This window comes from Dendrobates tinctorius, unplaced genomic scaffold (genome assembly GCF_039654945.1).
Source record: "Dendrobates tinctorius isolate UK_male_01 unplaced genomic scaffold, ASM3965494v1 ptg000130l, whole genome shotgun sequence".
NCBI lineage: Eukaryota > Metazoa > Chordata > Amphibia > Anura > Dendrobatidae > Dendrobates > Dendrobates tinctorius.
In genome coordinates this window covers 5,644,229-5,658,605 of record NW_027361798.1, presented here as the reverse complement: position 1 = coordinate 5,658,605, position 14,377 = coordinate 5,644,229, and the positions used below count along the sequence as shown (strand labels likewise).

The window sequence follows — 14,377 nt, the reverse complement described above, 5'->3', positions numbered from 1 at the left end:
GGTGGATGCAGGGATGGGGGCGCACAGCGTCTTGTGCATTGTCTGAATGACGCATCGCACAATTGTGCAGAATTTCACGCCTGTGCGCTGGCGGTCCTGGGGTGTGATGAGGGGCAGCTCGTGGCACGGCTCAGGTGTGGCGTGGCGAGGGTGGGTCACAGTCTCCCAGGGGTTAATCACTCTGTGGGAAGCTCCGCTGTCTGCAGGAATGTGTAGCTGCCAGATATGTAGTCAGTTCTGTCACAGCAAGTTACAGGAATGTGAGCGCAGCCGAGCTCAGATACCCCGAAATACAGCCCCCCAATACACAGGTACCCAGCACCAGAGAGACCTCCGAAATACAGCCCCCCAATGACCCTCCAATACAGGTACCCAGCACCAGAGAGAACCCGAAATACAGCCCCCCAATACACATGTACCCTGCACCAGAGAGACCCCGAAATACAGCCCCCCAATACACAGGTACCTAGCACCAGAGAGACCCCGAAATACAGCCCCCCAATGACCCTCCAATACACAGGTACCCAGCACCGCAGAGACCCCGAAATACAGCCCCCCAATACACAGGTACCCAGCACCAGAGATGCCCCCAATACACAGGTACCCAGCACTCAAGATACCCTGAAACACAGGCACCCAGCACCAGAGAGACCCCGAAATACAGCGCCGCGATGACCCTCCAATACACAGGTACCCAGCACCGCAGAGACCCCGAAATACAGCCCCCCAATACACAGGTACCCAGCACTCCAGATACCCCGAAATACAGCCCCCCAATGACACTCCAATACACAGGTACCCAGCACCAGAGAGACCCCCGAAATACAGCCCCCCAATGACCCTCCAATACAGGTACCCAGCACCAGAGAGACCCCGAAATACAGCCCCCCAATGACCCTCCAATACAGGTACCCAGCACCAGAGAGAACCCGAAATACAGCCCCCCAATACACAGGTACCCCAGCACCAGAGAGACCCCGAAATACAGCCCCCCAATACACAGGTACCTAGCACTCCAGATATCCCGAAATACAGCCCCCCAATGACCCTACAATACACAGGTACCCAGCACCGCAGATACCCCGAAATACAGCCCCCCAATACACAGGTAGCCAGCACCAGAGATGCCCCCAATACACAGGTACCCAGCACTCAATACCCTGAAACACAGGCACCCAGCACCAGAGAGACCCCGAAATACAGCGCCGCGATGAACCTTCAATACACAGGTACCCAGCACCGCAGAGACCCCGAAATACAGCCCCCCAATACACAGGTATCCAGCACCACAGATACCCCGAAATACAGCCCCCTAATGACCCTCCAATACAGGTACCCAGCACCAGAGAGACCCCGAAATACAGCCCCCCAATACACAGGTACCCAGCACCAGAGAGACCCCCGAAATACAGCCCTCCAACACACAGGTACCCAGCACTCCAGATGCCCCCCAATGACCCTCCAATACACAGGTACCCAGCACCGCAGAGACCCCGAAATACAGCCCCCCAATACACAGGTACCCAGCACCACAGATACCCCGAAATACAGCCCCCTAATGACCCTCCAATACAGGTACCCAGCACCAGAGAGACCCCGAAATACAGCCCCCCAATACACAGGTACCCAGCACCAGAGAGACCCCGAAATACAGCCCTCCAACACACAGGTACCCAGCACTCCAGATGCCCCCCAATGACACTCCAATACACAGGTACCCAGCACCAGAGAGACCCCCGAAATACAGCCCCCCAATGACCCTACAATACACAGGTACCCAGCACCGCAGATACCCCGAAATACAGCCCCCCAATACACAGGTACCAAGCACCAGAGATGCCCCCAATACACAGGTACCCAGCACTCAAGATACCCTGAAACACAGGCACCCAGCACCAGAGAGACCCCGAAATACAGCGCTGCGATGACCCTCCAATATACAGGTACCCAGCACCGCAGAGACCCCGAAATACAGCCCCCCCAGTGATCCTCCAATACACAGGTACCCAGCCCAGAGATACCCCGAAATATAGCCCCCCAATGACCCTCCAATACACAGGTACCCATCACCAGAGATACTTCGAAATACAGCCCCTCAGTGACCCTCCAATACACAGGTACCCAGCACCGTAGATACCCCGAAATACAGCCCCGCAATGACCCTCCAATACACAGGTACCCAGCACCGCAGATACCCTGAAATACAGACCCCCGGTGACCCTCCAATACACAGGTACCCAGCGCCAGAGATGCCCCCAAAGGACCCTCCAATACACAGGTACCCAGCACCAGAGATACCCCGAAATACAGACCCCCGGTGACCCTCCAATACACAGGTACCCATCACCAGAGATACCTTGAAATACAGCCCCCCAGTGACCCTCCAATACACAGGTACCCAGCACCAGAGATACCTCAAAATACAGCCCCCCAATACACAGGTACCCAGCACCAGAGAGACCCCGAAATACAGCCCCCCAGTGACCCTCCAATACACAGGTACCCAGCACCAGAGAGACCCCGAAATACAGCCCCCAATACACAGGTACCCAGCACCAGAGAGACCCCGAAATACAGCCCCCAAAGGACCCTCCAATACACAGATACCCAGCACCACAGAAACCCAGCACCCCAGAAATCCATCAAAACACATCAGCCTGGCACCACAGACTCTCCTAAACAAATGGACCCAAGAGAACCCCAAAACATTAGGACCCAGCATCCTAGAGACTCCCCAAAATCCAGGGACCCAGCCCACCATTGATCCCGAAAACACAAGGACCAAGCACCCCAGAGATCCCCCAAAAGACAGGGACCCCTTGAAACACTGAGACCTCTCGGTTCTCTTGCACACTGGGCCGTGCCCTGCTTCTCTTGGGCTCTGCAGCTCTTGCACACTGATCCATGTCCTGCTTCTCTTGGGCTCTGCAACTCTTGCACACTGGCCGTGCCCTGCTTCTCTTGGGCTCTGCTGCTCTTGCACACTGGGCCATGTCCTGCTTCTCTTGGGCTCTGCAACTCTTGCACACTGGGCCGTGCCCTGCTTCTCTTGCACACTGGCCGTGCCCTGCTTCTCTTGGGCTCTGCTGCTCTTGCACACTGGGCCATGCCCTGCTTCTCTTGGGCTCTGCAGCTCTTGCACACTGGGCCGTGTCCTGCTTCTCTTGCACACTGGGCCGTGCCCTGCTTCTCTTGCACACTGGGCCGTGCCCTGCTTCTCTTGGGCTCTGCAGCTCTTGCACACTGGGCCGTGTCCTGCTTCTCTTGAGCTCTGCAGCTCTTGCACACTAGGCCATGCCCTGCTTCTCTTTGGCTCTGCAGCTCTTGCACACTGGGCCATGCCCTGCTTCTCTTGGGCTCTGAAGCTCTTGCACACTGGGCCATGCCCTGCTTCTCTTTGGCTCTGCAGCTCTTGCACACTGGGCCATGCCCTGCTTCTCTTGGGCTCTGAAGCTCTTGCACACTGGGCCATGCCCTGCTTCTCTTGGGCTCTGAAGCTCTTGCACACTGGGCCATGCCCTGCTTCTCTTGGGCTCTGAAGCTCTTGCACACTGGGCCGTGTCCTGCTTCTCTTGGGCTCTGTAGCTCTTGCACACTGGGCCGTGCCCTGCTTCTCTTGGGCTCTGCAGCTCTTGCACACTGGGCCGTGTCCTGCTTCTCTTGGGCTCTGAAGCTCTTACACACTGGGCCGTGTCCTGCTTCTCTTGGGCTCTGTAGCTCTTGCACACTGGGCCGTGCCCTGCTTCTCTTGGGCTCTGCAGCTCTTGCACACTGGGCCGTGTCCTGCTTCTCTTGGGCTCTGCAGCTCTTGCACACTGGGCCGTGTCCTGCTTCTCTTGGACTCTGCAGCTCTTGCACACTGGGCCGTGTCCTGCTTCTCTTGAGCTCTGCAGCTCTTGCACACTGGGCCATGCCCTGCTTCTCTTGGGCTCTGCAGCTCTTGCATACTGGGCCGTGTCCTGCTTCTCTTGAGCTCTGCAGCTCTTGCACACTGGGCCATGCCCTGCTTCTCTTGGGCTCTGCAGCTCTTGCACACTGGGCCATGGCCTGCTTCTCTTGGACTCTGCAGCTCTTGCACACTGGGCCATGCCCTGCTTCTCTTGGACTCTGCAACTCTTGCACACTGGGCCGTGTCCTGCTTATCTTGGGCTCTGCAGCTCTTGCACACTGGGCCGTGTCCTGCTTATCTTGGGCTCTGCAGCTCTTGCACACTGGGCCATGCCCTGCTTCTCTTGGACTCTGCAGCTCTTGCACACTGGGCTGTGTCCTGCTTCTCTTGGGCTCTGCAGCTCTTGCACACTGATCCATGCCCTGCTTCTCTTGAGCTCTTGCACACTGGGCCGTGCCCTGCTTCTCTTGGGCTCTGCTTCTCTTGCACACTGGGCCGTGTCCTGCTTCTCTTGCACACTGGGCCGTGTCCTGCTTCTCTTGCACACTGGGCCGTGTCCTGCTTCTCTTGCACACTGGGCCGTGTCCTGCTTCTCTTGCACACTGAGCCATGTCCTGCTTCACTTGGTCTCTTGCACACTGGGCCATGTCCTGCTTCTCTTGGTCTCTTGCACACTGGGCCGTGCCTTGTGCTCTGCAGCGCCTGGCTCTGGGCGTGGGGTTTCCCGTGGCTGTGCAGGGAGGCCGGGCATCCTGTGGGGCGTGTCAGTGGGGCACACCTTGAGTGGGTCAGTGCCACACCTCGGAAAGGGGAGGGCCGTGAGTGGGCAGGGCAGGCAGCAGACAGGGCAGGCTTGGAATTGCTTAGCCTGCGGCCACTCTGGGGTAGAGAGAGAGCAGGGGAAGGAGGGAGGTGAAGGCTGACAGTCAGAGCAGCGCCATGGAGCCGCACATGTACCGCACCAATGCCGCCCTGCCCTCCAACCAGGACAGCGGCTTCCGCCAGAGAACCAGCTCCGAGGACAACCTGTACCTGGCCGTGCTGAGGGCCACCGAGGGCAAGAAAGGTACCCGGGCCGCCGCATCAGGCAGTTACCCCCCGAGGGGCTCCGCGCCCACCAGCAGGGTGGCATCACTGTGGCGGGGATAGTAGGGGCTGGAAAACCACTTACATTTACAGTTTTTCTGTTTTTGTTTTTATCTTGGGTGTTTCCTTAAGGCCTCAGTGTTCGGCGTCCTACTACCTGTTATTGGGGTACTGTACCTGTGTACGGCGTCCTACTACCTGTTATTGGGGCACTGTACCCGTGTACGGCGTCCTACTACCTGTTATTGGGGCACTGTACCTGTGTACGGCGTCCTACTACCTGTTATTGGGGTACTGTACCCGTGTACGACGTCCTACTACCTGTTATTGGGGTACTGTACCCGTGTACGGCGTCCTACTACCTGTTATTGGGGCACTGTACCCGTGTACGGCGTCCTACTACCTGTTATTGGGGTACTGTACCCGTGTTCGGCGTCCTACTACCTGTTATTGGGGTACTGTACCCGTGTACGACGTCCTACTACCTGTTATTGGGGTACTGTACCCGTGTTCGGCGTCCTACTACCTGTTATTGGGGTACTGTACCTGTGTACGGCGTCCTACCTGTTATTGGGGTACTGTACCCGTGTTCGGCGTCCTACCTGTTATTGGGGTACTGTACCCGTGTTCGGCGTCCTACTACCTGTTATTGGGGTACTGTACCCGTGTACGGCGTCCTACTACCTGTTATTGGGGTACTGTACCCGTGTACGGCGTCCTACTACCTGTTATTGGGGTACTGTACCCGTGTTCGGCGTCCTACTACCTGTTATTGGGGCACTGTACCTGTGTACGGCGTCCTACTACCTGTTATTGGGGTACTGTACCCGTGTACGGCGTCCTACTACCTGTTATTGGGGTACTGTACCCGTGTACGGCGTCCTACTACCTGTTATTGGGGCACTGTACCTGTGTTCGGCGTCCTACTACCTGTTATTGGGGTACTGTACCCGTGTACGGCGTCCTACTACCTGTTATTGGGGTACTGTACCCGTGTTCGGCGTCCTACTACCTGTTATTGGGGTACTGTACCCGTGTACGGCGTCCTACTACCTGTTATTGGGGTACTGTACCCGTGTACGGCGTCCTACTACCTGTTATTGGGGTACTGTACCCGTGTACGGCGTCCTACTACCTGTTATTGGGGTACTGTACCCGTGTACGGCGTCCTACTACCTGTTATTGGGGTACTGTACCCGTGTACGGCGTCCTACTACCTGTTATTGGGGCACTGTACCCGTGTTCGGCGTCCTACTACCTGTTATTGGGGCACTGTACCTGTGTACGGCGTCCTACTACCTGTTATTGGGGCACTGTACCCGTGTTCGGCGTCCTACTACCTGTTATTGGGGCACTGTACCTGTTATTGGGGCACTGTACCTGTGTACGGCGTCCTACTACCTGTTATTGGGGTACTGTACCCGTGTACGGCGTCCTACTACCTGTTATTGGGGTACTGTACCCGTGTACGGCGTCCTACTACCTGTTATTGGGGTACTGTACCCGTGTACGGCGTCCTACTACCTGTTATTGGGGTACTGTACCCGTGTACGGCGTCCTACTACCTGTTATTGGGGTACTGTACCCGTGTACGGCGTCCTACTACCTGTTATTGGGGCACTGTACCCGTGTACGGCGTCCTACTACCTGTTATTGGGGCACTGTACCTGTGTACGGCGTCCTACTACCTGTTATTGGGGCACTGTACCCGTGTACGGCGTCCTACTACCTGTTATTGGGGTACTGTACCCGTGTTCGGCGTCCTACTACCTGTTATTGGGGCACTGTACCCGTGTACGGCGTCCTACTACCTGTTATTGGGGCACTGTACCCGTGTACGGCGTCCTACTACCTGTTATTGGGGTACTGTACCCGTGTACGGCGTCCTACTACCTGTTATTGGGGTTCTGTACCCGTGTACGGCGTCCTACTACCTGTTATTGGGGTACTGTACCCGTGTACGGCGTCCTACTACCTGTTATTGGGGTACTGTACCCGTGTACGGCGTCCTACTACCTGTTATTGGGGTACTGTACCCGTGTACGGCGTCCTACTACCTGTTATTGGGGTACTGTACCCGTGTACGGCGTCCTACTACCTGTTATTGGGGCACTGTACCCGTGTACGGCGTCCTACTACCTGTTACTGGGGCACTGTACCCGTGTACGACGTCCTACTACCTGTTATTGGGGTACTGTACCCGTGTACGACGTCCTACTACCTGTTATTGGGGTACTGTACCCGTGTACGACGTCCTTCTACCTGTTATTGGGGTACTGTACCCGTGTACGGCGTCCTTCTACCTGTTATTGGGGTACTGTACCCGTGTACGGCGCCCTACTACCTGTTATTGGGGTACTGTACCCGTGTACGGCGCCCTACTACCTGTTATTGGGGTACTGTACCCGTGTACGGCGCCCTACTACCTGTTATTGGGGTACTGTACCCGTGTACGGCGTCCTACTACCTGTTATTGGGGCACTGTACCCGTGTACGGCGTCCTACTACCTGTTATTGGGGCACTGTACCTGTGTACGGCGTCCTTCTACCTGTTATTGGGGTACTGTACCCGTGTACGGCGTCCTACTACCTGTTATTGGGGTACTGTACCCGTGTACGGCGCCCTACTACCGGTTATTGGGGTACTGTACCCGTGTACGGCGTCCTACTACCGGTTATTGGGGTACTGTACCCGTGTACGGCGTCCTACTACCGGTTATTGGGGTACTGTACCCGTGTACACTCATCCTGCTCCCTGTTATTGGGGTACTGTGCCCATGTACACCGTGTTACTACCTGTATTGTTTGTTGGTCAGTGTAGAGGGAGTTCTGCTCTTTCTTTCTCCACCGCTCATTAGACGTCGTGTGTAACAACCTCCCATTGTCTCTCTTACAGATGAACGAGACCGGGTGCAGAAGAAGACATTTACCAAATGGGTGAACAAGCATCTGATAAAGGTGAGTGCAGCTCCCCCGCTGTGTGTACTGAGCTCACACCCCTTATCTACAACTAATGCACCTGCACACTCAGATCTCCGACCTGTGACCTTCGCCTGACCACTTGACCTACCACCGGTGACGTCCACCTGAGCACTCAGACCTACCAACAGTAACGTCTGCCTGCACACCACCATTAATGTCTGCCTGAGCACTCAGACCTACCACTGGTGATGTCCGCCTGTGCACTCGTTGGACCTGCCACCTGTCATGTCTGCCTGCGCACTCGTTGGACCTGCCACCGGTGACGTTCACCTGCGCACTTGTCGGACCTGCCACCGGTGACGTCCCCCTGCGCACTGGGGCTTGTTACCGGTGACGTCCCCCTGCGCACTGGGGCTTGTTACCGGTGACGTCCCCCTGCGCACTGGGGCTTGTTACCGGTGACGTCCCCCTGCGCACTGGGGCTTGTTACCGGTGACGTCCCCCTGCGCACTGGGGCTTGTTACCGGTGACGTCCCCCTGCGCACTGGGGCTTGTCACCGGTGACGTCCCCCTGCGCACTCGGGCCTGCCACCAATACATGCCTCTAAGGTGTGTTCCTTGTATGTGAGAATGCCACCTCTGATCTTGTTGTACTCTAGACGCTCGATGGCTGTGCCCTCGTTTTAGTCTTTGGATTCCTGGGACTTGTGGTTCCTGTTATTTCAGGATGAGTGATCCTATGATCCCTGATTGTCGCAGTACGGCAGTCTTGTGGTTGCCTCTTCCTGTCGCTGCTGGGGGTCCCTGTGAGCAACTCTTGAGTCAGCGCCCTTTGTTGCAATGTCTATTTGTACTGTTACCGTGGAAACCACCTCAAGTGGGACCAAAGCTACATTGTAAGGAATGGGGACCTGGTTCTTGGATCGTCAGCTCTGCAGCTCAGGGAAACAACCGGAGCATGTGCTGTTAGTGAAAGCGTGAGCGCTCTCTGCATTTATTTTATTATTGCCCTCTCTGTCTGGGTTGTCTCTGCGCTCTCTGTGCCATCTCTCTTTGTCCGGGTTGTGTCCATGCTCTCTGTGCCATCTCTCTGTGTGCGGGTTGTTGCCGCCGCGCTCTCTGTGTGCGGGTTGGTATCGCCGCCGCGCTCTCTGTGTGCGGGTTGTTGTTGCCGCCGCCGCGCTCTCTGTGTGCGGGTTGTTGTTGCCGCCGCCGCGCTCTCTGTGTGCGGGTTGTTGTTGCCGCCGCCGCGCTCTCTGTGTGCGGGTTGTTGTTGCCGCCGCCGCGCTCTCTGTGTGCGGGTTGTTGTTGCCGCCGCCGCGCTCTCTGTGTGCGGGTTGTTGTTGCCGCCGCCGCGCTCTCTGTGTGCGGGTTGTTGTTGCCGCCGCCGCGCTCTCTGTGTGCGGGTTGTTGTTGCCGCCGCCGCGCTCTCTGTGTGCGGGTTGGTGTCGCTTTTTTTTCCTCCTATGTTTCTTGCGCTCATCAGTCAGTGATCTGCTCGCTCCACCGCCGTCTCTCGCCCCCCGCTGTCTGTCAGTCTCCCATCCTTTCACTGTCTCGGCTCCCGGCCTAGAAATGCTGTGAGAAATCCCCAGCTGCTCCTGGCCTCCTGTTTGGATCTCTGCCCCAGAACTTCCCCAAACATGTTATCAGTGGAGGAAGCCGACCTGGAATATCTTCAACCTCCTTCAATCTGGCAGCACTCCAGGTGATTGGGCAGCCCTGTGCTGGAGACAGGTGGCAGACTGTCTGAACTTTTGGATGTCCGGATGTTGAATTAATGGATTGTACTCTTAGGCTATGTGCGTATGTTGCGGATTTGCTTGCGGAAATTTCTACGCGGTTTCTGCATCTCTTGGCAGGAAATGCAGTGGAAATTCCACTCGTTTTTTTGTGCGGATTTGAGGTGAATATACATTTGCAGATTTGTTTGCTAAATTAAGCTATATAAAGCTTTCTCTCGTGCGCGCTTTCTCTCGCGCTTTCGCTTTCTCGCGCTTTCGCTTTCTCGCGCTTTCGCTTTCTCGCGCTTTCGCTTTCTCGTGCTTTCGCTTTCTCGTGCTTTCGCTTTCTCGCGCTTTCGCTTTCTCGCGCTTTCGCTTTCTCGCGCTTTCTCGCTCTTTCGCTTTCTCGCTCTTTCGCTTTCTCGCGCTTTCGCTTTCTCGCGCTTTCGCTTTCTCGCGCTTTCGCTTTCTCGCGCTTTCGCTTTCTCGCGCTCTCTCGTGCATGCTTTTTTTCTTGCACGCGCTTTCTCTTGCATGCTTTCTCTTTCTCTCTCGCACACTTTCTTGCACGCTTTCTTTTTCACGCGCTTTCTCTTGCGTGCTTTCTCTTTCTCGCGCTCTCACACACTTTCTTGCGCGCTTTTTCACGCGCTTTCTTTCTCTCTCGCGCGCTTTCTCACGCTTTCTCTTTCTCTCTAGCGCGCTTTATCGCGTTCGCTTTCTTTCTCTCGCTTTCTCTTTCTCTCACGCGCTTTCTTTCTCTTTCTCTCGTGCGCGCTTTTTCTCGTGCGCGCTTTCTCGCGCTTTCGCTTTCTCTCTCTATCTCTCGCGCATGCTTTTTTTCTTGCACGCGCTTTCTCTTGCATGCTTTCTCTTTCTCTCTCGCACACTTTCTTGCGCGCTTTCTTTTTCACGCGCTTTCTCTTGCGTGCTTTCTCTTTCTCTCTCGCGCTCTCGCACACTTTCTTGCGCGCTTTTTCACGCGCTTTCTTTCTCTCTCGTTCGCTTTCTCACGCTTTCTCTTTCTCTCTAGCGCGCTTTATCGCGTTCGCTTTCTTTCTCTCGCTTTCTCTTTCTCTCACGCGCTTTCTTTCTCTCGCTTTCTCTCGCGCGCTTTCTCTATCTCGCACTCTTTCTCACACTTTCTTGCGCACGCTTTCTTTCTCTCGCTTTCTGTCTAGCGCGCTTTCTCTCTTGCGCTTTCTTTCTTGTGCGCGCGCTTTCTCTCATGCTTTTTTTTCTCTCGCACGCTTTCTCTTTCTCTCTTGTACGCTTTCTCTTTCTCTCGCATTCTTTCTCTCTCGCGCACACTTTCTCTTTCTCGCCTTCTCTCTAGCGCGCACTTTCACTTGCTCTTTCTCTCGCGCGCTTTCTCTTTCTCTCGCGCGCTTTCTCTTTCTCTCGCGCGCTTTCTCTTTCTCTCGCGCGCTTTCTCTTTCTCTCGCGCGCTTTCTCTTTCTCTCGCGCGCTTTCTCTTTCTCTCGCGCGTGCACGCTTTCTCTCGCGCGCTTTCTCTCTCTGCAACTCTTGGTCAGGATCTCGCGCTTTCTCTCTCTCTCGCGCGCTTTCTCTCTCTCGCGCGCTTTCTCTCTCTCGCGCGCTTTCTCTCTCTCACGCGCTTTCTCTCTCGCGCGCGCTTTCTCTCTCGCGCGCGCTTTCTCTCTCGCGCGCGCTTTCTCTCTCGCGCGCGCTTTCTCTCTCGCGCGCGCTTTCTCTCTCGCGCGCGCTTTCTCTCTCTCTCGAGCTTTCTCTCTCTCGAGCTTTCTCTCTCTCGAGCTTTCTCTCTCGCGCGCTTTCTCTCGCGCGCGCGCTTTCTCTCGCGCGCGCGCTTTCTCTCTCGCGCGCTTTCTCTCTCTCTCTCGAGCTTTCTCTCGCGCGCTTTCTCTCTCTCGCGCGCTTTCTCTCTCTCGCGCGCTTTCTCTCTCTCGCGCGCTTTCTCTCTCTCGCGCGCTTTCTCTCTCTCGCGCGCTTTCTCTCTCGCGCTTTCTCTCTCTCTCGCGCTTTCTCTCTCTCTCGCGCTTTCTCTCTCTCTCGCGCTTTCTCTCTCTCTCGAGCTTTCTCTCTCTCGAGCTTTCTCTCTCGCGCGCTTTCTCTCGCGCGCGCGCTTTCTCTCGCGCGCGCGCTTTCTCTCGCGCGCGCGCTTTCTCTCTCGCGCGCTTTCTCTCTCTCTCTCGAGCTTTCTCTCGCGCGCTTTCTCTCTCTCGCGCGCTTTCTCTCTCTCGCGCGCTTTCTCTCTCTCGCGCGCTTTCTCTCTCTCGCGCGCTTTCTCTCTCGCGCTTTCTCTCTCTCTCGCGCTTTCTCTCTCTCTCGCGCTTTCTCTCTCTCTCGCGCTTTCTCTCTCTCTCGCGCTTTCTCTCTCTCTCGCGCTTTCTCTCTCTCGCGCGCTTTCTCTCTCTCGCGCGCTTTCTCTCTCTCGCGCTTTCTCTCTCTCTCGCGCTTTCTCTCTCTCTCGCGCTTTCTCTCTCTCTCGCGCTTTCTCTCTCTCTCGCGCTTTCTCTCTCTCTCGCGCTTTCTCTCTCTCTCGCGCTTTCTCTCTCTCTCGCGCTTTCTCTCTCTCTCGCGCTTTCTCTCTCTCTCGCGCTTTCTCTCTCTCTCGCGCTTTCTCTCTCTCTCGCGCTTTCTCTCTCTCTCGCGCGCTTTCCCTCTCTCTCGCGCGCTTTCTCTCTCTCGCGCGCTTTCTCTCTCTCGCGCGCTTTCTCTCGCGCGCTTTCTCTCGCGCGCTTTCTCTCTCTCGCGCGCTTTCTCTCTCTCGCGCGCTTTCTCTCTCTCGCGCGCTTTCTCTCTCGCGCGCGCTTTCTCTCTCGCGCGCGCTTTCTCTCTCGCGCGCGCTTTCTCTCTCTCGCGCGCGCTTTCTCTCTCTCGCGCGCGCTTTCTCTCTCTCGCGCGCGCTTTCTCTCTCTCTCGCGCGCGCTTTCTCTCTCTCTCGCGCGCGCTTTCTCTCGCGCGCGCTTTCTCTCTCTCTCGCGCGCGCTTTCTCTCTCTCGCGCGCGCGCTTTCTCTCTCTCGCGCGCGCGCTTTCTCTCTCTCGCGCGCGCGCTTTCTCTCTCTCGCGCGCGCGCTTTCTCTCTCTCGCGCGCGCGCTTTCTCTCTCTCGCGCGCGCGCTTTCTCTCTCTCGCGCGCGCGCTTTCTCTCTCGCGCTTTCTCTCGCGCGCGCTTTCTCTTTCTCTCGCGCGCTTTCTCTCGCGCGCGCTTTCTCTCTCTCGCGCGCGCGCTTTCTCTCTCTCGCGCGCGCGCTTTCTCTCTCTCGCGCGCGCGCTTTCTCTCTCTCGCGCGCGCGCTTTCTCTCTCTCGCGCGCGCGCTTTCTCTCTCTCGCGCGCGCGCTTTCTCTCTCGCGCGCGCGCGCTTTCTCTCGCGCGCGCTTTCTCTTTCTCTCGCGCGCGCTTTCTCTCTCGCGCGCTTTCTCTCTCTCGCGCGCTTTCTCTCTCGCGCGCGCTTTCTCTCTCGCGCGCTTTCTCTCTCTCGCGCGCTTTCTCTCTCGCGCGCTTTCTCTCTCGCGCTTTCTCTCTCTCTCGCGCTTTCTCTCTCTCTCGCGCTTTCTCTCTCTCTCGCGCTTTCTCTCTCTCTCGCGCTTTCTCTCTCTCTCGCGCTTTCTCTCTCTCTCGCGCTTTCTCTCTCTCTCGCGCTTTCTCTCTCTCGCGCTTTCTCTCTCTCTCGCGCTTTCTCTCTCTCTCGCGCTTTCTCTCTCTCTCGCGCTTTCTCTCTCTCTCGCGCTTTCTCTCTCTCTCGCGCTTTCTCTCTCTCTCGCGCTTTCTCTCTCTCTCCCGCTTTCTCTCTCTCTCGCGCTTTCTCTCTCTCTCGCGCTTTCTCTCTCTCTCGCGCTTTCTCTCTCTCTCGCGCTTTCTCTCTCTCTCGCGCTTTCTCTCTCTCGCGCGCTTTCTCTCTCTCTCGCGCTTTCTCTCTCTCGCGCGCTTTCCCTCTCTCTCGCGCTTTCTCTCTCTCGCGCGCTTTCTCTCTCGCGCGCGCTTTCTCTCTCGCGCGCGCTTTCTCTCTCGCGCGCGCTTTCTCTCTCGCGCGCGCTTTCTCTCTCGCGCGCGCTTTCTCTCTCGCGCGCGCTTTCTCTCTCGCGCGCGCTTTCTCTCTCGCGCGCGCTTTCTCTCTCTCTCGCGCGCGCTTTCTCTCGCGCGCGCTTTCTCTCTCTCGCGCGCGCGCTTTCTCTCTCTCGCGCGCGCGCTTTCTCTCTCTCGCGCGCGCGCTTTCTCTCTCTCGCGCGCGCGCTTTCTCTCGCGCGCGCGCTTTCTCTCTCTCGCGCGCGCGCTTTCTCTCTCGCGCTTTCTCTCGCGCGCGCTTTCTCTTTCTCTCGCGCGCTTTCTCTCTCTCGCGCGCTTTCTCTCTCTCGCGCGCGCTTTCTCTCGCGCGCGCTTTCTCTCTCGCGCGCGCGCTTTCTCTCTCTCGCGCGCGCGCTTTCTCTCTCTCGCGCGCGCGCTTTCTCTCGCGCGCGCGCTTTCTCTCTCTCGCGCGCGCGCTTTCTCTCTCTCGCGCGCGCGCTTTCTCTCTCGCGCGCGCGCGCTTTCTCTCGCGCGCGCTTTCTCTTTCTCTCGCGCGCTTTCTCTCTCGCGCGCTTTCTCTCTCTCGCGCGCTTTCTCTCTCTCGCGCGCTTTCTCTCTCGCGCGCTTTCTCTCTCTCGCGCGCTTTCTCTCTCTCGCGCGCTTTCTCTCTCGCGCTTTCTCTCTCTCTCGCGCTTTCTCTCTCTCTCGCGCTTTCTCTCTCTCTCGCGCTTTCTCTCTCTCTCGCGCTTTCTCTCTCTCTCGCGCTTT

General features: G+C 57.2%; 1 protein-coding gene across 21 annotated transcripts in view; it reads left to right on the top strand.

Annotated features, from left to right (window-relative positions):
- Nucleotides 1–14,377, top strand: part of PLEC (plectin) — a 475,125-nt gene that overhangs the window by 384,513 nt on the left and 76,235 nt on the right. For 18 of the 21 annotated variants that reach the window (XM_073543308.1, XM_073543309.1, XM_073543307.1 and 15 more), the window contains one exon: nucleotides 7,872–7,933. In XM_073543308.1, the coding sequence (XP_073399409.1) occupies nucleotides 7,872–7,933 (62 nt within the window). Of the gene's footprint in view, nucleotides 1–4,741; nucleotides 4,956–7,871; nucleotides 7,934–14,377 lie in introns of those variants that run through there. The other 3 variants (XM_073543319.1, XM_073543314.1, XM_073543312.1) reach the window with 1 other exon arrangement.